General features: G+C 41.6%; 1 protein-coding gene across 2 annotated transcripts in view; it reads left to right on the top strand.

The window, feature by feature from the left end:
* Positions 1–22,851, top strand: part of RMDN3 (regulator of microtubule dynamics 3) — a 70,882-nt gene extending 48,031 nt beyond the window's left edge. For both annotated transcript variants that reach the window (XM_030559485.1, XM_030559486.1), the window contains exons 8-13: positions 5,374–5,449; positions 6,054–6,131; positions 10,349–10,447; positions 12,121–12,174; positions 16,744–16,824; positions 19,664–22,851. In XM_030559485.1, the coding sequence (XP_030415345.1) occupies positions 5,374–5,449; positions 6,054–6,131; positions 10,349–10,447; positions 12,121–12,174; positions 16,744–16,824; positions 19,664–19,717 (442 nt within the window). In that variant the 3' untranslated portion in view covers positions 19,718–22,851. The remainder of the gene's footprint in view (positions 1–5,373; positions 5,450–6,053; positions 6,132–10,348; positions 10,448–12,120; positions 12,175–16,743; positions 16,825–19,663) is intronic.
* The last annotated feature ends 1,600 nt before the right edge of the window (positions 22,852–24,451 follow it).

Here is a 24,451-nt window from a genome sequence, read left to right as displayed (position 1 = left end):
ATGTGGTACCTCACATACAAAAGTAAAACTCAGTCATGGTGTCTCTTGCATCAAGATGTCTGAAATGCATGTCTATCTCCCTACAGACTTTGACTGGTCCTATTTCCTCAACTGTTCAAGGCTATAAAAGATTTTGTAGAAAATGACAGCTCAGCTCATGGAGTAGTGATGTGGATCTGAAACAATTTTAACTTGTGGTGTAGCCATAATCTCTTCCCTGCAGAGGGTGAGCACAGTAAATAGGTGAGACAAATAGATATAGCTCTAAAAGTCTGATTTGCTTTACAAAAAGTAAAGCACTTGCACAGCCAAAGGGATAGCTGCTCCATATTCCATTTCTCACCACACTCTTGGCTGATTCATTTTCCTATGATTCTATGATTTTCCTGCCTTTGGCAATCTCCAGTGGTGCTGAAGAGCATGTGATCTTCCACAAAGTTGGCAGTGTTCCAGTACTATAATTCTTTCTTTCCTCCTTGTTTTACCTGGCCAGTGCAGCAACTTGTGAGAGAAAGAAAGTGAGCGTTTTCTTTAACTGGAATCGGACTTGCAAAGTCACCACTAATTACTAGCTGTTCAAATTCTTCTTGTAACTAGTGGTACTGGGAACTCCCAGTGCAGTCTCCCAAGTGTGGTAGGATTTACAAGCAGTCATGCTGAGCAATAGAACACCTCTCTAGGGTTTCTTTCGCAAACATCCATTTGAGTTCAAGTGGGGTTTATATGGCTGGTTGTTAATGTTATAAAACTGCATTTTAAATCACAATTTTCAACCCCATTGTAATTTATCCTAATTGTGTCAGCTTCTCGTAACACTGATGTAGGCTTTGTCCATCCCTATTGAGTTCCTGAACTTTCTCTTCCCTTGCCCTTTCATAATCTTCACTCTTAAACATTTCTGTTGCTGCCATTACTCTTCCATCTTAGGAAGAATGATTGTAGCTCTCCTTAAAATCTGAGGGATTCAGAACATGCCCATCTCAATTTCCTTCCCCAAAGCCCTGCCTCCAGAATACTCCTGAAACTCATCAGCCTGGGAAATGGCAGGGGTCCAAAGATTGTTTTAGGAGGATTTATAATCCATAAAAAAAATTGCACTTCTGAATTACTGTACTGTAGCCTGTGAGTTAGATGAGGAATATAATACTGCTCATTTTTCCATAGCTATATTGACTTGTGCAATATTAACAGGAATAAAAGGATTTGTTGATTCTTGAAAGTACATAGAACAGTTCTTTTAGTTCAAATAAATCAAAGGAAAGTTCTTTCCCATTGTTGTAATGGTCACCTATCTGAGTTTCTGACTTCAAGCCTCGCTTGGCAAATAAAATGACCTACTCTGTTCCACTTTATTGTCATTTTGATTAGAAACAGTTTTCCCACTTCACATCTCCCATCCCCCATTTAGTTTTTTACATTTACTGTCTGCACTGTGTTGAAAGGAACTGCCAACACAGTGTAGGCATTTCAAAGACCTATCAATTGAGGAAGGTAAGGGGGTTGTTTGGTTGGCATGACCCCCTAAATGCTACTTTGGAGGTGCTGGGCTGTGAAGAACTGTATATTTTACATTTTGTCAGCCTACAAGGGCAAAAGTCCTGCTTAAACTGGAGTCTGCCAAAGGGCAGTGTTGGAAGTGAGGTCTTAAGGCAGCCATGTGACCTGAACTCTGGAACTTGAGTAGAGAGGGCAGCCGTATATGTGTGTGTGTGTGTGTGTGTGTGTCCTGCCTATGGTATCAGTCACTCCTGATTCCCGGAGTTCATTTCCCAGCAAATGGAGAACCCATTATTGTGCTGAGACCCCTGTGGAAACTTGTGGCTTGACCTAGGTCAATAGCTTAATGAACAGTTCTGGTTAATAATTAGTGCTGCAAGTGACATACTGCAAAATTTCAGGAACTGCTTTGACAGCTGTCTGAAATGGGACTTTCTCATTCATGCTGTATTTCAGATATTACCTAATGTCTACAGGAGATGAAAATCCCCTGTTTTAACTCTTTATGTTTTTTTTGGTCTCTTATCACACTTAGTCAATCCTCTTATTATTCTGTAGGGCCTGTCAAAGTGCATCCCAAGGCACTTTGCAAAATGAATTAAAATGAATAGCTCATCTATTGAAGAACAAGCCAAATTAAACAAATGAAAGAGATGAAGTAGAAACCATATTGGCATTGCAAACTGACTGAGGAGGGGAATTCCAGATTTAAAAGGCACAATGAGAAGACTCTGAAATAGCCTTACAGATAATTAAGAATCACCAACAGGCTGACACCTCAACAAGCTGACACCCCTGGAACTCAAGGCACAACTTGGAACAGTAGGTTCCAGTATAAAGCAAGGTTTGGCCTATTGTCTTTAATACTGGGATCATAATCAAGAGCTAGTTTAACGATCTCTTAATACATAGTTTTTAATTCTCTATTCTCTGTTAATTTTATTGACATAAGCAATATTATAGCAACACAGTTTACAGATTTCTTAGATCAGGTGAATCATAGAATTGTAGGACTGGAAGGGGCCTTGAGAGGTCATCTAGTCCAGTCCCCTGACATGTATTGACAACACCTGGTATAGGTAATAATACTAGCAGCTGAATACAGCACAAGTTGAAATCTGTGTAGCTGTCTAACAGAGTTCACCTAGGGCTCTAATTGGACTGGATTAGTGACCGGGGTGGGGTAGGTGGGTGTTTTCAGGTTGTCATCTTGTTCAACATGTCATACTTCATTTTAAAAAAAATAAAGTAATTCTTAGCTTCTATGGTTGCTAATAAAACCTTTAAAATCTGACCTGGGTGTAGTCAGTGCAGCAATGTCTATCCATGTGTTTCAGGTTCTCTGCAAAATCTCTGAGAAGGATGAGTTTCCCCCACTCATCTCAGCAGAATGATCACTCAGTTGTCCAATGGTGATTTAAATGTCAAACATTAACTATTTCACTATGTTCATCAAAACACGTGAGAAGGAGAGGGACAGCCATACTATGAAGTTCTGCACAGTCTGTTTTGGTGCCATGAGTGGGTGGCACTGGGGGGAGTACCACAATTTTTTCTTTTCTTCCTCATTATGATCCATGAAGTCGAAAGACCAGAGGGGATCAATGGAACCCAGTGTGTCAAGATCCCAAGAAGGGCAGTCAGGCCAAGGGTCAGTGCAGGGGAAAAACAGAGGCTGGGAGCAGCAGTGGAGTTTGTAGTCTGGTCCAGGCCAGGGTCAATACCAAGAGTCAGAGTCAGGAGGCAAAGTCCAAATCAAGCTGAGATCAAACCAGAAGTTCAAGAGCAAGGAGCAGGAACAGTCATGATAGCTACAGAAGATTCACACTGTTGACTGGACAGTTTCTGGAATGCCTGTGGGTTTATATAGGGTAGAGTGCGAATCAGGCGCTATGGGCCTGCTGTATGTCAAACCCTTGACATGGAGTTTTATATGATGTGTGTTCACAGCAGGTCATGGGGAGTGGAGTGCAAGTTGATTACAGCTGCCACTGAGTAGCAGCCTGGAGATATCAGCTGCGTGGTAGCTCTACAGGCCTAGGCCTGGGCTCTAGAAGTATCCAATTCCCTCACCTCCAAAACCTTTGTGGAGTATGGTCTGTTCTGGTGGTGGTTGTAGGGCCAAATGGCTTCCACTGGCTCTAGTAGCTCTTGCTCCTCCCTCTGCTGGAAGCTATCTGCAAGTTCAGGCAGACATGCCTGCATCAGTTACACTTTGCGGTCACATTTCAGAGCTTTTCTTCACAACCACTAGAGCTAGAATTTTTATTTTGTTTATTTTTTTAAGGGGGGGGGGGGAGCTCAGATTCTGATGCCCTAGGCATGTGCCTCTTGTTCCTAAATTATAATCCAGCCCTGTTCATGGGTGTATCCATATACCACTGAGTAGGAGCCAAACCCAAGGAGCCCAGCAGATTATGCACAATCATATTTCAAACATCTGCAAGTGGCATCTCCATTGAGTGGAGTGTGTCAGAGTGCTACTACTGCTTTTCCAGTTTGGACCGGGAATCCATCCAATAAGGCATTACTCTACTGATGTCTGGAATTAGCAATGGAAATCAGAACTTCAGTATTGGACCAGAGTATGGAAACATCTTCATTCTAATTTATACATTTATCATTATGATGTTCAAAGTACAAAATTGGGTCATGCCTTACACTCAGGTTCTGTAAAACAGATACTGTATCATCTTGGGAACAATCCTGTATTCTGAATATGCAGTCCTTCTCTTGACTAATCCCTATACTAACACTGAAGGAGCCTGGCATGCTCTCCTAGTTGGGAATTGATGTTACTAGCAGTAGATGTACAAGTGCTATCAGTCAGATGTGTGTTGCTGGGAGTGGCTGAAAGGAATTTGAAAAAGGAAGAAGCAGAAGAGAAGACAGAACTTACTTTGCATCATAGTTGGCACCTTGAAAAGTTAGTTCAAGCATTTGGAAGTGGCAGGTGCAATAGGGGAAGCAAAGCTTTGTGACCTAAATTCGTCATGACTTTAAACAGAGATTCAAAAGATTTTTATGACGCAGCATTATGAACAACTGCCAGGGTCAACAGCACCAAGGCTAGTTCAAGGAACTCGGACAGTAAGGTGAGAGGGCAGAGTATCTATCAGCATAGTTGAGCGAATAGAACTTTAGCTATTGAAAAATGGCTGCCAATGACATTGTAATCTTGTTTCCATCTTTTTTGTTACTTTGTTTCTAAGAGGAGTCTAAAATTACTAGCTTCTATACTGGACAGTTTTGGGGCATAAACTAAATGCCTTCATGTTAGCTGTTAACTACACTAGCCTGAGCGTGGATCATTGAAAATGCTTGTTATCTTTGTTTTCCAGGAGTGGAGGTGCTCTTGGACTAAGGGAGGTGGGCATACTTTAAGAATATCTTTTTACTCAAAGTAGGATTCCATACCTCCTCCAGCAAGCTCCATATCTTCGCTTGTGCATGGATAGTCATCCACCTAATAACCTGTTAATGTTGCTATTCACTCTTCAGTTACCCTAGTGCCAGTATTTTGACACCATTTAGTTGACAAGGGAAGAGGGAGCATGTTGTAAAATAAGTATGCTATTCTTTCTTGCATAGAGGAAATGTTGTCTGGTGATTGAGAAGAGGACTCAAGGCAGGACTCCTGAGATCTAGTCACTGTTCTGCTATTGAGTTGTTTGCACACCTTGGACAAGTCACTGATTCTCTCATGCTTTTATTTCTCAATCTGGAAAACGTGTCATACTTCCCCTTTTTAAAGAAAAGTTATGAGGCTTAACTGATGTTTGTAAAGCCCTTTAAGATCTTTGGAAGGAAGCGTAAACCATTATTGGGAATTGTGACAGTATGTGACTCTTCTGTTGTGGGCTTGTTTCTATGTAGGTATGCTATTCTTTGTGGCCAGTTCTCGGAACATGAAAGTATTCAGAAGCGTATTCAAGCTGCGTATGTTTTTAAGGTGAGTAAAGAGCAGCTGCTTCATATATGCAAGTTATTCAGAGCTTGCTTCTAGCGTGGGAAGCAAGGAAGATTGGTTTAGAATTTTATGTGCTAAACTATAAGAATCCAATGGAGGGATTCAAAAGGTAGGTGGCCTGAATTGTAGAAGAAAACAACAACAGTCCAGTCTTAGAGTTAGCCTGTGTGAAATGAGTGAGTTGTTTCAGTCCAGTTTTTACTCTGCAGAATCTCAACACCACCACCACTTTGCAAAGAAGCTAAGGATTGAATGGGCACGGAAAAAGAAATATCCTTTCACCCTTGGTAGCAGCTCCTCTGCTTTCAGACTAGGAGATGTTGGCAGAATAATGAACAGGAGGCCTGCACTGTTGATGCCCATGCTGATAGACAAATACATAACTTCAGTTTTTGAAGGCTGTGAAAACAGCATTTTTTGAGTTTATTATATTTGCTTAAAATAGAACTTTTCCAACCATGATTTTTATTGAGCAGTGGCACTTACATCATTGATTCTCCCCCCCCACACACACCCCTCATCTGTTTATGGACTACAATGATTTTATCATAAGTTAATTCTGTATCTTGGCTCTGGTTTTCTTTAGGAACATGTTGATAAAGCAATTGCCCTGAAACCAGATGACCCCAAGTCTTACTATCTTCTGGGCAGGTGGTGTTACCAGGTAAATAGCTTTCTTCAGTCTGTACTCCTGATTTCCTGGATATTCTAAATCATATTACCTTTTTCTTCTCTGGAAATTTGCATGAAAATTTGCATTTACATGAAAATGATGGGGAATTCAATCCAATAGCCATAAGTCTTAGGGGAATTCTATTCAATTGTTGAATTTGCATACTGCATTAGAAAACCCTAATACACCCTCATAGAAATGGACTAGTTTCCTAAGCTCTCTGTTTATACATATAGATTGAAAATTATCCTTATGGGAAGTCCAGGGCTTCCTATATTCAGTCCTGGAACAGTGCTTAAAAAACACTAACTCAAGTGTGAAATACTTGAAGTTCAGAAATCTTTCATACTACAAGGACTATAAATGAATGTTCTCATATGATTGGCAACCCAGCTTGCAAATGAGATAATGCATTAATGTTTAAGGCCTGCCAGGGCACAACGTACTTAACCATAGAATTTGTCATGCAGATTCCCATCTGAGTTATTCTTCCACTTGAATACCTGTGATTTAAGCAATCTTTCTCTCAACTGCTAGCGCTATAAATCAATGCCTTCTACTATCTTACCACTTGGAATCCAAGCTTTTAATTGCTAAATCAAAGTAGTTTCAAGGAGTGCATGAGAGCTCAGTTACCACAATCATGTGGGAGGGAATGTTGAGTACAAATGCTTTCAAGACCAGTAGATATACCTGAGAGAACTCTGTGCCCCTCCAAAAAATTCTGCGCACAATAATTTAAAATTTTGCAAATTTTATTTGTCAATAAATAAATGTGGATGCTCCAGCATGGCAGTGGGGAACACAGGCCACTGGCTGCACGGAGGTGGGAGATCCCCTTGCAACCTCCCCAGACACAGACTGTGCAGTGGGGCTGCGCCTGACCCTGCGTCCCTGCCCCAAACGTCCATGTCCCAGAATGGGGGAGGAGGGCTGCAGGATGATCTCCAACCTCCTGTGTTCCTCACTGCCATGCTAGAGCCTCAACATTTGTTTATTGACAAAATTTGCAGAATTTTAAAATATTGTGCACAGAATTTTTATTTTTTTGGTGCAGTATTCCCCTCAGGAGTAGCAAGTGAAGCAATTCACCAGGATTAGCAACCCTGTTCTGGGCGCACCAGGTGTGGAGGGGCTTAGTGTGGGGTGAGAGGGTTCTGTGCGGGGTAATCTGGGTGCTGGCAGCTCAGCGAGAGAGTACCGGGGGGGGGGGGGGGAATCTGGACACACGGGCTGGTTGGGGGGGTTCAAGGTGCAGTGGCAATGGGACTCTGCAGGGGGGTCCAGGCAAATGTGGTTGGGGCTCAGTGGAGGGGGGAGCTAGGAGAGGGGGGTTTGGTGGGGTGGGGGTCCATGTGCAGCTGGTTGGGGTTCAGCAGGGGGTGGGGTGGAATCCAGGTGTGGGGGGCAGTGGGATAGTCCAGGAGCATGGAGGTTGGGATTGTTGGGGTTTGAGTACAAAGGGGCTCAGTGGGGGGTGGTCTGGGTGCAGGGGGTTGGGGCTTGTCGGAGCGGGTCCGGATGCAGGGGGTAGTCTGCAAGGGGTGTGGATCTGCATGTTGGGAGATGGGAGAGCAGCTCCCTGCATATTGACCCCTCCTCCTGCTGCTGAGGAGCAATGGGGGCAGGAAGCAGGGTCTGAGGGGTGCAGATTCATGGAGGGTTCTGGGAGTGGGCCTGACCCAGCCCTGGCCGCTCCCATGCAGAGAAAGTACGCTCCTCATCCTCTCCCAGCCCAGTCAGGACTAGCAACTGAGCCTGGCGCAGGATAGGAGCCACCGGCTGGAGTGAGGCTGGAAAGGTCTGGGTTTGGGGGCTGCAGCTCAGTGGGGTTTCTGGGTGCATGGGGGCTCTAGATGCAAGGGTGAGGCTTGCTGAGGTGGGGGTTTGGGTGCATGGGGACTCCAGATGCAAGGATGAGGCTTGCTGAGGCTCAACGTGGGGGTCTGGGTAGCAGGATGTACTTTACTTCCCCTTCTCTTCCCCCCCCACCTCCCCCCAGCTGCTACTGCTGCAGTGATTTACACCTCTGCCAGCTGCTCCAGGCTCCCAAAATGACACGCCTGTGCTGCCGGGGGGGGGGGGGGTCGGGGGGGCGGAGTGTGTGACCGCTTTCAAGGCTTCCCTTTGCTTCCCCATCAAAGTCATTTTTCTTATGGAAAGCAAAGAAATCTGCATGAATATAAATTCTGCACACACGCAGTGGTGCAGAATTCCTCCAGGAGTAAGTAGACCTTTTCCATGCACTGGTCCAAGACTAGTGATCAAAAGTGGGGAGTAGGATCCATGATATTAGAATGCAATTGGCTAGATTACTTTTTAAAATAGAGCTTGGGGAATGGTGGCTGGCTCACTTTGGCAAGGCCAGTTGTTCCTGCTGTTAGAGTACTTGTCCTTTGCATCAGTAAAGAGCTTTTAAAGTATTTGCTGTACCTCTTCTTTCTTACCATTAATGTTGAGTGAAAGCTACTGACTTTCTTGCCTCTAAGCTTTGGTGGTAATGATTACATAATTCTGCTCCCCTCTTTTTCCTCTCTATCTCTGCCAGTTGGCAGATAAACACAATCACTTTGCTAAAAATAGTGCTTTCACACTGAAAAAAATCAGAATTTTGGAGAGTTTCCTGCCCCTGAATCAGCTCTTTAATCATTGCAGGGGCCCTGGGAAGTGGAAGAGAAAATAGTCCAAGTAAAGCACTGATTGCAGACTAGCTCATGTTCTTCCTTTTTCCCATGCTTTACTCCAGTAAAAACAAACCACCTCCAATCTCTTAAGCACACATAGATGTGAGCAAGGATATTCTGGGGCTGGCCAAGGCTCCTGCATACAGTACATCTGTGCATGTGTTTCCTCTACCTCTGCTAGAAAGTGTTGCAAGTATTAGATGCATATTGGTTGCTTTATAATTCTCAAGAAGGCAAAGCTTGGAGTCAGATACTATCATTCAGTTTTAGTATCTATGAAAAGAAATAAGAGTTTGTTGTGACCATCCAATCCTTCATTTTATGAGTTGGAAATACTTTGCTATTAAAAGTGAAAGCACATTGGCAATTCTAGCTGAGATAATGGCGTACTTACTGCAAATGAGCTGCTGAAGTGTGGCTAACCTAGTTTGATTTTTGATATCCAGAAGGACACTCTGCTCTAAGTCCCTTACTCTGCCTGTACTGACATTCACACTCATACTACTCCTTGTTCTGTCCCCATCTGAAGGCTTGATCCCACTACCCGCTGTCTGTACTGTCAGTATTTCAAACGAGGCTCCTTTCTGTCTATTTATCTGAGCATCCTGTCTCATTGTCCTTCTTCTTGTCTAACCCAGGTCCTATGTCATTTAGCTCTAGTCTGTCTCGCTGCCTGTGCATTTAGGACAGAAGCTTTGGTTACAAAGATTTTGATCCTTTGGCACCAAGTTAATTACCTCTTCTGCTGGAGTTGCAAAAACATTTTTCACCCTCCACAACATTCCCTTAATAGTCTTGATCACTGCATATTGTGAGTGTCTTATAGTGGGGAAGATGTTCTGAGATGTTTTCTGAAATAGCAATTCCTTGTTCCTTGGAATTATAGTAAAGAGTTGTATGGCTGCTGTAGGCTTATTTCAGGTGGATAAGAGAGTTGGGAGCAGGACAATGAGATTTCAGGGAGTAAGTACTATAACGGTACTGCTGCCTGCTTTTCAGAGGGTGTTTGGTGGTGGAAAGACTTAAGCTTGCCTCTCGAGGTCTGTGTGTATGGTAAAGGCATACTCAGGTACAAGACTTAATCCCCCCATTTTTTTCTTTTTGGAGGGGGAGTACATGGGTCTGCTTTGGTGTGCAGGTGAGTCACCAGAAAAAAATGTGGTTATTATAAGGTGATGATCAGATTTTAAACAGTCCAGAGAGCTTCTTAGCCATAGAAATCCAGTTATGGGGACAACTTTTATTCTGAGCCATATTTGTATCACTGTTAATCGTCCAAAACTGTAAAATGGTGGTAGAAGCCGGGGGGGAAGAAATGCAAGTTTTGCAGATGGATTGATTTGTGTACCTGGGCAGAGTCAGCTGATGTTAGCAAAAAGGTTTTGATGTGACTTTGATATTGCAGCAGATATTGTGGATATGAAAGTGTCCCTGTATGCTTTGCATATGCTATGTGAATTCCTAGGGATGCTTGCTGGCTACTGACTTCCTTGCTGATAGTGTCATGTTACTATTTCTGTGCAGATCGCTCATCTGGGATGGCTTGAAAGAAAGACTGCTTCTGCCTTGTATGAAGCACCCCCTACAGCCACTGTCCATGATGCACTGCAGAACCTTTTAAAGGTACTGAAATCTGGGGGGCAAGGAAACTCTCTTAAATTTATAGCTCTAATACTTAACTGTTGCTGGAGACTGTTGATATGAATCAGTTAAACATACTATCCTAATCTGGACTCTGCTGGTATAGAGTGCTTTTGAATACACTAAAAAAGTATGTTACAGAAATGCATGCACCTGTTACTCTACAGTTTATAGGTGGGGCTGGCAGCACTGCCTATTAAGGTTGCCCAACACTTCCTATTACACCTCTACTCTAATATAATGCTGTTCTTGGGAGCCAAAAAATCTTACCGTGTTATAAGTGAAACCGCATTATATCAAACTTGCTTTGATCTGCTGGAGCACGCAGCCTGCCCCCCCGGTCCCCTCTCCCCGGAACGCTGCTTTACTGTGTTATATCAGAATTCGTGTTTTATTGGGTCATGTTATATCGGGCTAGAGGTGTATAAGATCCTGTTTTTCAATTGTTTATAACTCTGCTGGACTGTGTCTTTTCAGGCTCAAATTTTTCATGCTGGGTGTCTGCCTCAGGATGAATTTAAAAAAAAAAAAAAAAGTCATCCAAATATGGTCCACTAATTTCTGAGAACAAGACTAGGGGAAAAATGTATTTGCCCATTTAAAAAAAAATCTGATTTGTGTTTGACAAGCTATCACACCGCCATGTTTTGGAACAGGTAATTGCAATTCGGCAAGGGGTGGCCTTTTGCCATCCCTTTAAAAATCTGTCCAAATTTATGTTCTAAGCCTTTTAAAAAATCACAATTTTGCACAGGCTCAGACTTACTGAAGCTTCATAGCTAAAAACTTAAGACTCCATCCACTACCCTGAGGTTGTTCCAGTTTGGGGCTGAGCAGGACTTCCTGCAATTGCAGATCTGGGCTGCTACAGGCTGGGTCAGTTCTGGGTCCAGCTACCAAAACTGAGCAAGGCAGACTGCCTCTTTTGTGCTTTCATTATCATCCATTGTCCCCCTCCTCACTCCCCAGCTTAAGTGGCATGGAGGAGGAAGCTGCTTCATTTGAATGAAGAAGGGACAGGGGCTTGAACTGGTGAGCTGAGTGATAAATAGTTTGGAACCACGAGCCTGGGGGATGGAGACTGGAACTGGAAGCTGGCAGGATAGAGGGAAAAAGTGAGAGAGAGATTGGGACCCATGAGTGGGAGTGGGAGATTGGGACCCATGAGGGAGGAGGAGACAGATCTGATGAGGAGTCAAAAAACTGAATTTTTATCTTGTAATGCTTAAGCGCAAGGGGGATGAAGTAGGCCTCCACAGGCAATCTTAATTTTGGCATTTCCTAACTTTTGAGCATATGACTTCTGCAACCTTATTGTTCTTTTTAATGTAGTTTTTTAGTGTGTAATATTAGAGTAGGACCTAAATGTTGCTCATTAAATCTCAGACACTTTGTAGAATTCTGAGGGGTGATCTGTTCCTAATTAAGCTAAATTGATATAAAGTACTCTTGGGGGGATTGCACCAATTTAACTCCATCTGTTTCTAAACAGATAAGCTAAATTGATGCACAAACTGTGTGTAAGTCAGCCCCATATCGTAAAGGCAACATTTCTGTTTGAGTTGTAATAAAAAACTGTTCAAATTGGGTCTTTCTGATATCCTATTTGAATCCTTCTCTCTCTTCCCCTCCTCTTCCCCCCACTTCCTTTGTAGGCTGAAGAGCTGAGCCCAGGATTTTCCAAAGCAGGAAGGGTTTATATTTCTAAGGTAACCAGTCATTTATTACACTAGAGCAGTTAATTTTGTTCTCTTCAGTCTATATGATTGTATGGCAAGGCGGTTATGTAAAGCATTTGGAGGTCCATGGATGACAGATGCTGTAGAAATGCAAAGTGTTGTATATAAATATAGTCACTTATAAGTTAATATTGTGTGGGGTTTTTTTACAAATGGGCAAGGAGATAGCCATTCATCTGGGGCAGGAGGCTATGGAACTCTAAGCTCCTCTTTCTTTGGTTATTTTGCCTTTATAGATCTTCCAAAGGGCACCCCGGATACTTTACTCAGAATTTTTTCTGTTAAAAATTAATGCTGTTAACTTCTGAGCCGCATCTGTTTACTGATCCTCACATTTAAGCTATGTGCATGGAGAGTGTCAGGGAAAGAGTGAAATACCCAGTTTGACCCTCCTTTTGCCAGCACGGATGGTAGTGATTAAACAGACCATAAATGTGCTGGCCTGAAGCAGAGAGGATCTGCTGATTTTTTTGTTGTTGTTTGTGTTGAGGGAAATAACTGTTTTTGACTCTTTTAAATGCTAAAACTGATGCTTAGTTCCTTTGGCCTCCTGTTGGAGTCTAGGAAATATTTAAAGCCCAAACAGCTTTAGTAACAGCAGCCAGAGTGGGCATAGCAAAGTGTAGCTGTAGTCATTTTCTGTGAAATCACTGTATTCCCAGTTCCCAAAGAATGTAAATTTTATCTGGGTAGCATGCAAGTTTAAGATTCGTTTCCCAGACTGGAATTTATTAGCATTTGAAATTAGGTGAAGAGTTTATTTGACAAGAAAAGTCTATTTTATGAAACATAGAAAGTGATCTCAAACCAGGAAGGTGTTAATAGGTGTTAAACAGTTAAACAGTTCTGCCTTTGACATACCATGTCTGGCTATATGTGCCTGTGTAGGAATGGAAATTATTATGTATCCCGTTAGATTAAATTTTCCACCCACAAATGAGCATCACCTTCAGTTTCCAAATCCTTTTAATATTTACTAAAGTGAAAATCCTTGTAGGTATTTTTTCCCATTTGCTGCCACACCAAGCCTGTATCTGTACATATTCAAAATCCTCATCTTTTCCGCATGCCCCTTTTAAGAATAATAACCACCACCATACTACTACTTCCATGCTTAATAGAAGGAGGCAGCAACTTTTGCACAGTCCCATAATTGGAAAATCTTATGCTTTTACCTTAATTATTCAGCTAACATTTTAAGAGTTACAGGAAAATTTCTCATTTAGGGCTTTAATGTGGTTAAATTGTAACCTCCCATCACAGATCCACAGGATCTGTAGTATGCCCCAGCTTTTAAATAGTCTCTTGGAGGAAACCCTCCAGTGTGCCAGATCTCAAGGAGTCCCACTTTTCCTTCAGGATAGGCTCTGCAACCTCACTGCTTCCTAGATTGAGCCTCTGGCTTCCAGAACTTCTGCTTCACACGGTGAGCTCTGTTCAGTGAATCCAACTGCGAGGGCATGTCTACACTACAAAATAGGTCGACTTACAGCCACCACAGTAATTACTGCACTTTTAGTGTCGACACCACCCCTCTTCTGTCGGTGGTGCACGTCCTCACCAGGAGCACTTCCAGCAACTTGAGGGGAAATGTGGGGGCTGATATCTTGGGCTCTTGGCTCCCCCTATAGCTCCCTGCCAGGAGCCTGGCTGCTGCTGAGTTTCTCAGCTCCCCATGGAGGTGGGGGAGGGAACGCGCTGGGAGCCCAACCTGGGCACCAGCTAATTAGCTCTGCAGGGAGTTGAGAGCCCCCCACCCACTCCAGAGTGACAGCACAGCTGTGAGTCTGGTGGGGGAGGGGATGGGTGTTACACAGAAGGGAACCTACCAGCGTTCCTTGTCAATGTCACGGCCATGGAGCCATGAAATTGACAAGAATAACAGCCAACAGCTGATGTAAGTAATGGAGTGCCTACACAGACACTGTATGACCCTAACTACACCGGCATAAGCCAGATGCCTTTTGTGGAGGTGGAGTTATGTTGATGTAGTGGGGCACTTATATTGGTGGAGCAAGGCTGTAGTGTAGATGCTGACATAGGTCGACGTAAGCTGCCTTACCTCAGCCTAACTCTGTAGTGTAGACCAGGCCCAAGATAAACACCTGGTAGAGACTTGTACAATCTTCAGGGATGAATGCGCCTCAGTGACACCCAAGCAGTGAATTGGAACTCAGCATTGGATATCCTTAAGGTAGCACAGAGAAAGATTAAAACATAGTTCATTCTAGTCAAGCTGGAGCAATTCACCAGCCAAGTTGCATTGAACTCCATTTTCAGGTTCTGTCTCCTTGGCCTTCCTTAGTCAGTCCCAACCTCTCCCAGAAACCAGCTCTCTCTTCTCTCACCTGACACATCTGTCCTTTGTTCCCAAGCTGGGGTCTCTGCTCAGCTTCCCTGCTGAGGGGCAGGGAAATCCTCCTCCCTCTAGGTTGTTGGTGGTTAGGTGCCAGTGTTATGGTGATTGGAGTTTTCCATTGTTCTGTTGAATTGTCTACTGATATGGGTAGGCCTAGGCCAGTCCTTTTAATGACCCATGCAGTCTGCTCAAACCACACAGACATTCCCTCCCGCCCCCATGTCTCGTAATCTGCCCTGAGAACAAATTTAATCCTTTTCCCCCACCACCACTGGGTAGCTGTGCAAAGTATAGGAGGAAACTGTGGCACACATAGGATTCATAAAAATATTACAGAAAATTCCCACTTTGTCACACCTCCCCATAATGACTAGATTAACTGTTATCCTAGTAAAACACACATGATGTTTCTGACAGAAGTGCTTGAGTTTTAGAAGATGGAATATTCTGAAGACACAACCTGCCAGATAATTTGGTAGGGGTCCCAATGTGCTTTGTCTTTTTCCCCAAATCCCACAATGTCTTCTTGAGTTGAATGTCTGATCATGGTATTTCTAAATTCACTTGATATTTAATTACTTTGAATGAAGTAGAATTTAACTAAGGGATCAAAATGCAGAAGAGGAAAAGAAACCTGCTGTGCAGTTGCTTTCTGAGACTCTGGACCTAATGCTGAGAACTGGAGCATTTTGGACAAGTATCGAACATAATACTTCCTGAATTCATAACTATGTAGCAGAATCTATTAGGGTGACCAAATGTCCTGATTTTTATAGGGACAGTTCCGATTTTTGGGTCTTTTTCTTATATAGGCTCCTATTACCCCCGACCCCCGTCCCAATTTTTCATGTTTGCTGTCTGGTCACCCTAGAATCTATTCATTGACAGTTTATGTTCCTGAGTCCAAGCTTTAAAAAAAAAATTTTTAACTTAACTATTTAAAAATATTTAAAGATGCCATTAAAAATATTTTTACCTTAACTATTTAAAAATATTTAAAGATGCCATTAAGTTTCAGAGCCTGAAACAGTAGCTCTGAGAGGTGTGAACTGACCCATCAATCCCAATGGAGCATCAGCTCTTGAAATTAATTACAAACATCAGCATTTCTACCTTTCACTGCTGATCCCGTGTAGCAACAATCTCTTTAGATAACATGCATCTCCCACAATCTCAAACTGCCTCCCATTACTCTCTGGGAACTAGAAGTTCAAATGTCGCTATTCAGCTGCCAAAGCCTCCAGCTTTCCTCCATGACAATTTCTACAAGGCAGTTAAGAGTTATGGGCATAAATATGTAGCATGAGAAAAATGAAAATTATGGAGCAGTGTAAAAATAACTGAATTTAATTGAGAACTAAAATCAGAAGGAATTGTATACTAATTGCATTAGTCACCTATTAAAAATTTGAAATTTTTATTAAAATTACCTGAAGCTTCTCCAGAATATGTTGTAAACTAATCTAGAGCACTACAGAACCTCGAGGACTCTGCTACAGAATTTAATTCCAGCTTGCTACATAATACAGAGGGTCTAGAATATGGCTTCTCTTGCAGTCAGCATTGGAAACAGTTGTCCCACTTGCTCAGATGGGGTTAGAGTTCATCTTAAGAATAACTTGGGCCTGCTTATGACAATGGGGTAACTGTTTTTGGTGCTGTTGAAGGTGGGGGAAGGAGATTTAGAAAGTCTGTCTAATTTGAAGTCTGTCAGGTTTGACAGTAGGTGTCAGAGCTTTACTCTTGTTTCCAGGCTGTTGAAGACGAAGGCATGTGATAAAATGACACACTTACTCTGTAGGTATGGGAGTCCATACTGCACACTAGCTATCTAGGTGACTCAAGGAATAGTGAGAACAGTGAGAAAAATAGATGGTATATTTCTAGATAAGAACAAGGTCAGGGAAATGGTGCCTCTATTGGGGGAGGAATAAGGGACTGTAAAACCACCTATCAAAAATAAATTAATTATTTTGTGACATGGTATCGTTTATAGTGCTTTGTACAAAGAGGTCTACAGGAAAGACGGCAGAGCTGAATTGCTGAATGTAGGTGTTTAGGAGATGTGAAGAGCCCTTTTAATCAATTACAAGCTGGCTTCTCCAGTCCCTCTGAGTTGCTGAGTGACATCTGTTTTCCTGTTTCTTGACACTTCTCGCTATTGCCATTTTTCTTTACAGTGCTACAGAGACCTGGGGAATAGCTCTGCAGCTGTTCACTGGATGCATCTGGCTTCCGAGCTGCCAGTTATCACAAATGAGGTAGCAATTTCTGCTGTTTATGTCGCTGACACTCCAATATGATTATGTAACAAAAAACCCTTTAAAACTTAATTTTAGATACATCTATAGACTTTTATATGCATTTGACCTCTGGGATCAGATGAGTGATATTGAATAAATGTTCTATCCATCTGTGAAATTGGTAATTTGGTAAAATTAGTCACTGGGCAATTTTATGAGAGATCCAAATCAGGTAATGTAATGGCCAAGTGTTTATATGGAAATATTGTTTTGAATATTTATTGCATAAGCCCTTCAAAATGTTATGATGGACCCCCATTAAAATCAGCATTTAAACTAACAATTTGGGTGGTAGTACTTATTAAAAATTTGTAGGTGGTTTGTAATACTATAAAATAAGAATTATGTTTAAGCAGGCTTAGACATAAACTTCCTCAAACCCTATCTTTGAGCACTTCTTATTTAAGTGTATGGCAAACTTTAATCTATGCTAAAACTTCACACACTGTAGTCCACTAGTGAACTTTCTCTTTAGATTGTATGCTTTTGTGAATTTCCTGCTGGTAAGAGTTGAAGGGTTGAGAGCCCTGGAGACTGAAGTTCACAGAAAGATACAGCAAAAGTTCCTTGTGCGTGTGTATACCTCAACGCTGATTTGGAGAGTTGGGAGAGAGGTCTCTGAGCTCGCTCATTTTGTCTTCACCTTCAAAGATGTTCTATCTTATCACTTTATAGTTGTCTGTTCCTTAGCACAGACACTTGCCTTTTCATTGCACATAGTTTCAGAATTCCCCAAGTGATCAAGTAACATAATGAAAGCCACTGAGTGGTTGATACTGTATCCATGTATGGCTGTCCTAGTAGCTTTAGCAAACTAAAAACTACCAGAAAGAGCAGTTGGCAAAAAAAGGTGGAAATACAACTTAGTAACTTTAGATAAGCTTCCATGACTATTAATATTGTCTGACATATGGAATATGTTAAATACCTCAGACATGGGAAGACATCTGTATCTTTTTAAATTTTAGCATATGGCATGGTAGGAGAAATATATCACACTGTATTTACTTATATAATATATAATATAAATATATATATGTAAAAAAATTTCAGGTCTTTATAACTTTGATTGTGTCTCAACCTTCTCTGTCAAATGTGGCTAGTCTCTGAAAAAAGGACTATGTGAGAATGGCATGGTGGGGCTCCATTTTCCATATGAATCTTTCCAGGTTACAAGTTTAAAAAACATGCAAAAAAAAAAAAAGGTCCAAAACCTGTTGGTCGAACTACTGCTAATTCAACTTGGAATTCAAAAATTAAACAGAGATTTTTTTTCTCTTTATGTTGGGAAATGATACATTCCATTTGGAGGATCTTGCTATAATTGTTTTGATGATACACAAACAATATAGCTGTCTCCGTTGACTTTGCGGTGCTAGCAGCTGTAAAAATGTATTTTTGTCATTAAAGTAGATATGACTGAATACTACAACAACAACAAAAAAGTAGATCTGAATAACATGGTGCCTTTTTATATAGCTTTCTCATTATAGCCATAATTCCAGTATCACTTGATTGCCATGCATTTGAGACAACAGATGAAACTGAACTGGTAGGCTAATATCCTCCCTTACACTGGCTTGACAGCAAGTTCACCTTGCCTACTGTGTGGTGAAATACAGTTATGGGAGGGTATTGCCAATTTATGACTGTTAGTCAAGGGCTGATCAGAAACCCCCCAAATTACTTGTAATCAGATGTTGTTTACATCATAATTATAAAAAATGCAAGTAAAGTAATCTAGACAAGTCAGCCAGATCTTACTCCTTCATTCTCTGTATTACTGAATAACCACTGACATGTAAGGCAGCATTATAGAAATATGTAACTTTTGTTATGACACACAGTATTTTAAAATCTGTCATTAGACTGTGTTGCTGTAGCCACATTATTCAGCTGGGGTTCAGGCCGCAGGTAGGCAGGGAGTCTCAGCCAACCATCTCCAACTTGCTGATTTGACAGTGCTGCCACCTCTAGAGCATTATCCATTACTGCATGAAGGTACTTAGCTGCTAAATGTTGCCAAACTGAAGGAAACCAGGGTATCAAACTGGTGAATTCCAGAATGTGAACAGGAAATGGCCATATTCTGCCAAATGAGTAGCTTCTTCTGCTCAAGTTCCTCTTGACAGAACTAGGATGAAATATTAGTTAACTGGAAACAGGAGATATTCCAAAAGAATAAGCAGTATATTGGAGGAATAAAACTTAAGAAAAGCAGGGAGGGTTCAGGAAAGACACTAAATCAAGGACTTGTGAGCATTTATTTCCCTTTTCTGAGATGGCATAAAGAAAAGAGCAGCATCCCATAAACAGGAAAACAAAGGTCTAGTAAGGTGGTCCAAATAATATTTATATAGTGGCTTTCATTTTTAATGTAATTGCACACATTCATCCTCTTCGTCCCATAAAGTAGATAGGTAACTTGATCATACTGATGGAAAAAACAGAGGCAAAGAGGTGAAGTGGCTTGCCCAGTTCAACAAGGGGTCTGCATGAAAGCCAAGGTTAGAACCCCAGAGTTCCTGGTTCACAATTCTGTGCTTTCAGAAGTGAAAAAGAAATAAGAAGGAAGACTTCCTCTTACTGCTTGGAAAACCTGAATAGAATTTTTTAAAAACAACTATAAAGACGCGTATAAGGTAGGAGGAGGGATATGAGAAGTTTGTTCTTAAAAAAACAAAATAGTTGAATAAGAAAATGAAACCAAGTGAGTAACCTTTTAATTTGGTAAATGGGACTGGATTAAACCCACTGCCCATTGTGATGTTTATCATTTCTTTCTTTGCTGTCTCAGGATGAAAAAATCAAGAGGGAGATGGAGGAGATGCAAGGAATCTCAGAAGAATAAGTATTTTTTTAAGAGCCCAGTCCTCTGATAACTGTGGTCTGAACAGAACAAATTCCAGACTAAAAGATTTCACAATCCGGACAACCTTGGATTGGGCTTCTTGAGCAAACCACAGATCTTACAAAGAACAAACCAAACTGCAGTTTCAACAGCACTTCCCTGAGGAGTTAAATCTTGGCAGAGACTCACAGGATTAAACTCTAATTCTGTTCATCTGCCTGCCTGTTGCACCAGATATAGTCTAATGAATCAAGCACTTGACCTGTTCAGTGCAGCAGCCATCAACTTGATTTGATTTTAGTTTTCCTCTATGCCTTTGATTTTCATTCATCCACCTACACTTCCCAAGAAGTATTTATTGCTCAACTTCTACCGGGAAAGGACATAAACATGTGAAGTTCAAGATGTGATGGGATCCTGTGCTCTATTTAATAAAATGTCACAGGCATGGTTCTAGTGTGTCATGAAGGCAGGGAATCAACAGCCACCCTTAGCTATGCCTATATTTCTTTATAGTTAGTGACAACCATTGCTAATAGGCAGAGCAGAGAGTGTCAGTCTTTCCTTATGCTGAGCTCTTTGATTGCTCATGGCTTTTTCAGCAAAGGTTTCTTTAGTTGAGAATTCAGAGTGGGCATGGCAACCCACTTTCACTTTTACTACTTAAACAATATTAACAGTCTGAGGTCACACATTGGACATTGGCATAGCTGATAAAATACAGGCCTGACATTTGCACAGAGGCTTCAACAAGGTACAGGGTAAAGCCATTGTGCTTGTTTTATTTTCCATTGGTTCTAGTTGCCTGCTGTACTGAAGACAGTGAGGCATTCTTATTTTCCATTAAACCTATGGCTTGAAGTGGGGAGTGACATTAGATCATAAGGAAGGGCAGTTACAAAGAAACCATAATACCAAAGGCAAGAGTTCTGCTCAGACCCTCCTCACCTCCCTCTGAAAACATCAGCGATGCCCAGAGCCCACTCCTGTTGTCTCTCTGCAAGTTCATCTGGCTAGTTGCTGGTTTTATCTTGATGACTAAAGCCACTAATACTCATCAGCATACATGTAGGAGATTAACATCATGGGACCAATGCATCTGCTTTCAGAGATGTTCTTCAGAAATAAGAATTTATGTTAAAGAAATGTATCACTGCCGTAAGAGACCAAGTGGTAAAATCTTAAACTTGGAACACAAACTGGATTTTCTTCACTCACCAAAAATGCTAATCTTTTAATCCAAGTGGATGCTTTCAGATTCCTTAATTATGAAAGTTCAATGTTTTTTCTGCACTCATCTAAACCTTGCCTACCTGATGTAAAGTTTAGGAGTTGCAGAGGCTGTTCATTATCTTTATGAAGCACTTGCTGCAGAAAGAGAGGAACCACGTGGCAAAATTGACAGTTTGGCACAAATGCTTTCCACCTCATTCTGCTAGATAACAAATTCAAAGTATAATCAAAATGACACTTTGGGCTGGGGGGCAGTGTCAAGCTAACCACTAATATTTTTTCCAGTCAGTTCCAAATAACAGAAAGTTGGGAGTTTTTTGTTTGTTTTTTTTTTCTCCTCTAACACTTTTTTTCCAGAAGACAACACAACTCACCTTGTTCTATGCACAGCAATTTCTCCCAGGAATCTAACTGGGCTTCCTCATACCTTTTAAAAAAATTTCTATTTTAGCTGGCAGCTATCTATGTGTGGGCATTAAACACTTTATTACGTGTTATATAATATCATGTCTGATTTGCTGTAGAGTGGGATTACAAAACCAAACATTTAAGCTAATTACACACCATCTAATAGAAAATGAGGTCTGATTGCCTTTCTTAACCACTTATACATACGTATTAGGGGGACATTTCTCAGGGAGGGTGGACCTTGGCTGAGTTTTCCCTGGTCCTGATAGGAATCAGAGCCTGACAATTCACCATCCTCTGTGGAGGAGGAATCGGAAGACTTCTAGATCTTTTAAGCTTTTTCTTCTCCTTTTTAGCATTTGCTTTTTTATTTGCTTAGAGTATGTACCAGCTCCATCACAGCTTTAGTGAGGCATTTTGCAGCTAGCTTTCCCAAGGGCCTGAAGTCCCCTCTCCAGATTTTTGATTCCTCGCCTGCTGGGTTGCATTCCCTCAGGGAGGGGAAATGCTTCCAGAGTCCTGACCAAATTGGGAAGCAGGTGGCAGTTTGAGCCCTGCTGCTTTTTCCAGGCTACTCAGGACCCATTTTAAGATTGGGGGGTAGGGGGAATTTTGATCTTGTAAGTCTCTCACTTCCCTGTTCTCCAGGCGTCCCGTGGGCCTTACCCCTAAGTCAGGTGATTGCGGTCCTCTTCATCCTGCCCAAAGACACCTGGTCCATTGTTCCCATGTTTGTTGCAGCTGCTGTGGTGGGTAGGCTCCTCATGCCTGATTGACTCAGGGCAACTCCTGAGGGGGACTGTCCCAGATCACAGCTGGAGCACTGTTTGGATATCATATTGTGCCTTTTTTTAGGCTGCTTTCTCATTCCTAAAAGGTGCTGAGGAGCTAGCAGGGAGGCACTGCAGTGGAGGTTCTGGGTGGGTTCTAATATCGGTGTAAAAACTGGCCCAGGGAGAGGACGGGGATTGGGAGGGAGAACACTACTCACTGCTGCTGTCAAAAATTAGTTTAACAAAAAACAAACAAAAAGCCCTAGGCAGATAAAAGGCAGGAGCACTGAAGCTGCTGTCCACACGCTGCCATGAAGGCAGAGTCTGGGCAGAAGTGTAAGTCTTCAGCAAATCTCCAAAAGTTAAATGTTATGACAAATTCTAGAAGAGAAGACTTTAGAATTATTTAGGTTTTGAAGGCATGGACCCACCAAGAGAATATTTTAGTTCAGATGATGTCTACTTGTTTCTAAATAGACATGAGAATACAATTAAAATTGGAAACTGCCAATTGAGCTGGTGAAGTGAGATTAATGAGCACCTAATTAACTGCCCCTTTCTCCATTCTACTCTGAGCATCCATTCTGGATGGATGGTATTTGAATGTATGTGCAATTGGGCCCCAGTCATGCTTCCGCTCAAAACTGATAGCAAAACTCCTATTAAATAGGAGTAGGATTGGGTGACAAATCTGAGGAATTGTCACAGATTGAAGTGTCATTAGAGGAGGTTTTTGGAATTAATTGATAAACTTAACAGTAACAAGTCACCGGGACCAGATGGCATTCACCCAAGAGTTCTGAAAGAACTCAGTTATGCAATTTCACATTTATTAACTGTTTTTTAACCTGTCCTTTAAATCAGCTTCTGTATCCAATGACTGGAAGATAGCTAATGTAACGCCGATATTTAAAAGGGGCTCTAGAGGTGATCTTGGCAATTACAGACCGGTAAGTCTAACATCAGTACTGGTCAAATTAGTTGAAACAATAGTAAAGAATAAAATTGTCAGACACACAAAAGAACATAAATTGTTTGGGAAAAGTCAACATGGGTTCTGTAAAGGGAAATCATGTCTTACTAATCTATTAAAGTTCTTTGAAGGGGTCAACAAACGTGGACAAAGGGGATCCAGTGGACATAGTGTACTTAGATTTCCAGAAAGCCTTTGACAAGGTCCCTCACCAAAGGCTCTTACGTAAATCAAGTTGTCATGGGATAAGAGGGAAGATTCTTTCCTGGATTGAGAGCTGGTTAAAAGACAGGGAACAAAGGGTAGGAATAACTGGTAAATTTTCAGAATGGAGAGGGTCAGAATTTTCAGTGTGTTCCCCAAGGGTCAGTCCTAGGACCAATCCTATTTAACTTATTCATAAATTATCTGGAAAAAGGGGTAAACAGTGAGGTGGCAAAGTTTGCAGATGATACTAAACTACTCAAGATAGTTAAGACCAAAGCAGACTGTGAAGATCTTCAAAAAGATCTCACAAAACTAAATGATTGGGGGGCAACAAAATGACAAATGAAATTTACTATGGATAAATGTAAAGTAATGCACATTGGAAAAAATAACCCCAACTATACATACAATATGATGAGGGCTAATTTAGCTACAACTAATCAGGAAAGAGATCTTAGAGTCATCATGGATAGTTCTCTGAAGACATCCGTGCAGTGGCAGTCAAAACAAACAGGATGTTAGGAATAATTAAAAAAGGGATGGAGAATATCTTATTGCCCTTATATAAATCCATGGTAGGCCCACATGCTCAAATAAATTTGTTAGTCTCTGAGGTGCCACAAGTACTCTTGTTCATCTTGAATACTGCGTACAGATGTGGTCTACTCATCTCAAAAAAGATATACTGCCATTAGAAAAGGTTCAGAGAAGGGTAACTAAAATGATTAGGGGTTTGGAATGGGTCCCATATGAGAAGAGATTAAAGAGGCTAGGACTTTTCTGTTTGGATAATAGGAGACTGGCAGGGGATATGATAGAGGTATATAAAATCATGAGTGGTGTAGAGAAAGTGAATAAGGAAAAGTTATTTGCTTGTTCCCGTAATATAAGAACTAGGGACCACCAAATGAAATTAATGGGCAGCGGGTTTAAAACAAATAAAAGGAAGTTCTTCACATAGTGCACAATCAACCTTGCCTGAAGATGTTGTGAAGGCTAGGGCTGTAACAGGGTTTAAAAGAGAACTAGATAAATTCATGGAGGTTAAGTCCATTAATGACTACTAGCCAGGGTTGGTAAGGAATGGTGTCCCTAGCCACTGTTTGTCACAGGATAGAGATGGATGGCAGGAGAGAAATT

Source organism: Gopherus evgoodei, chromosome 4 (genome assembly GCF_007399415.2).
Source record: "Gopherus evgoodei ecotype Sinaloan lineage chromosome 4, rGopEvg1_v1.p, whole genome shotgun sequence".
NCBI lineage: Eukaryota > Metazoa > Chordata > Testudines > Testudinidae > Gopherus > Gopherus evgoodei.
The sequence above is the reverse complement of the archived record's forward strand: the minus strand, read 5'-3'. Positions and strand labels throughout refer to the sequence as shown.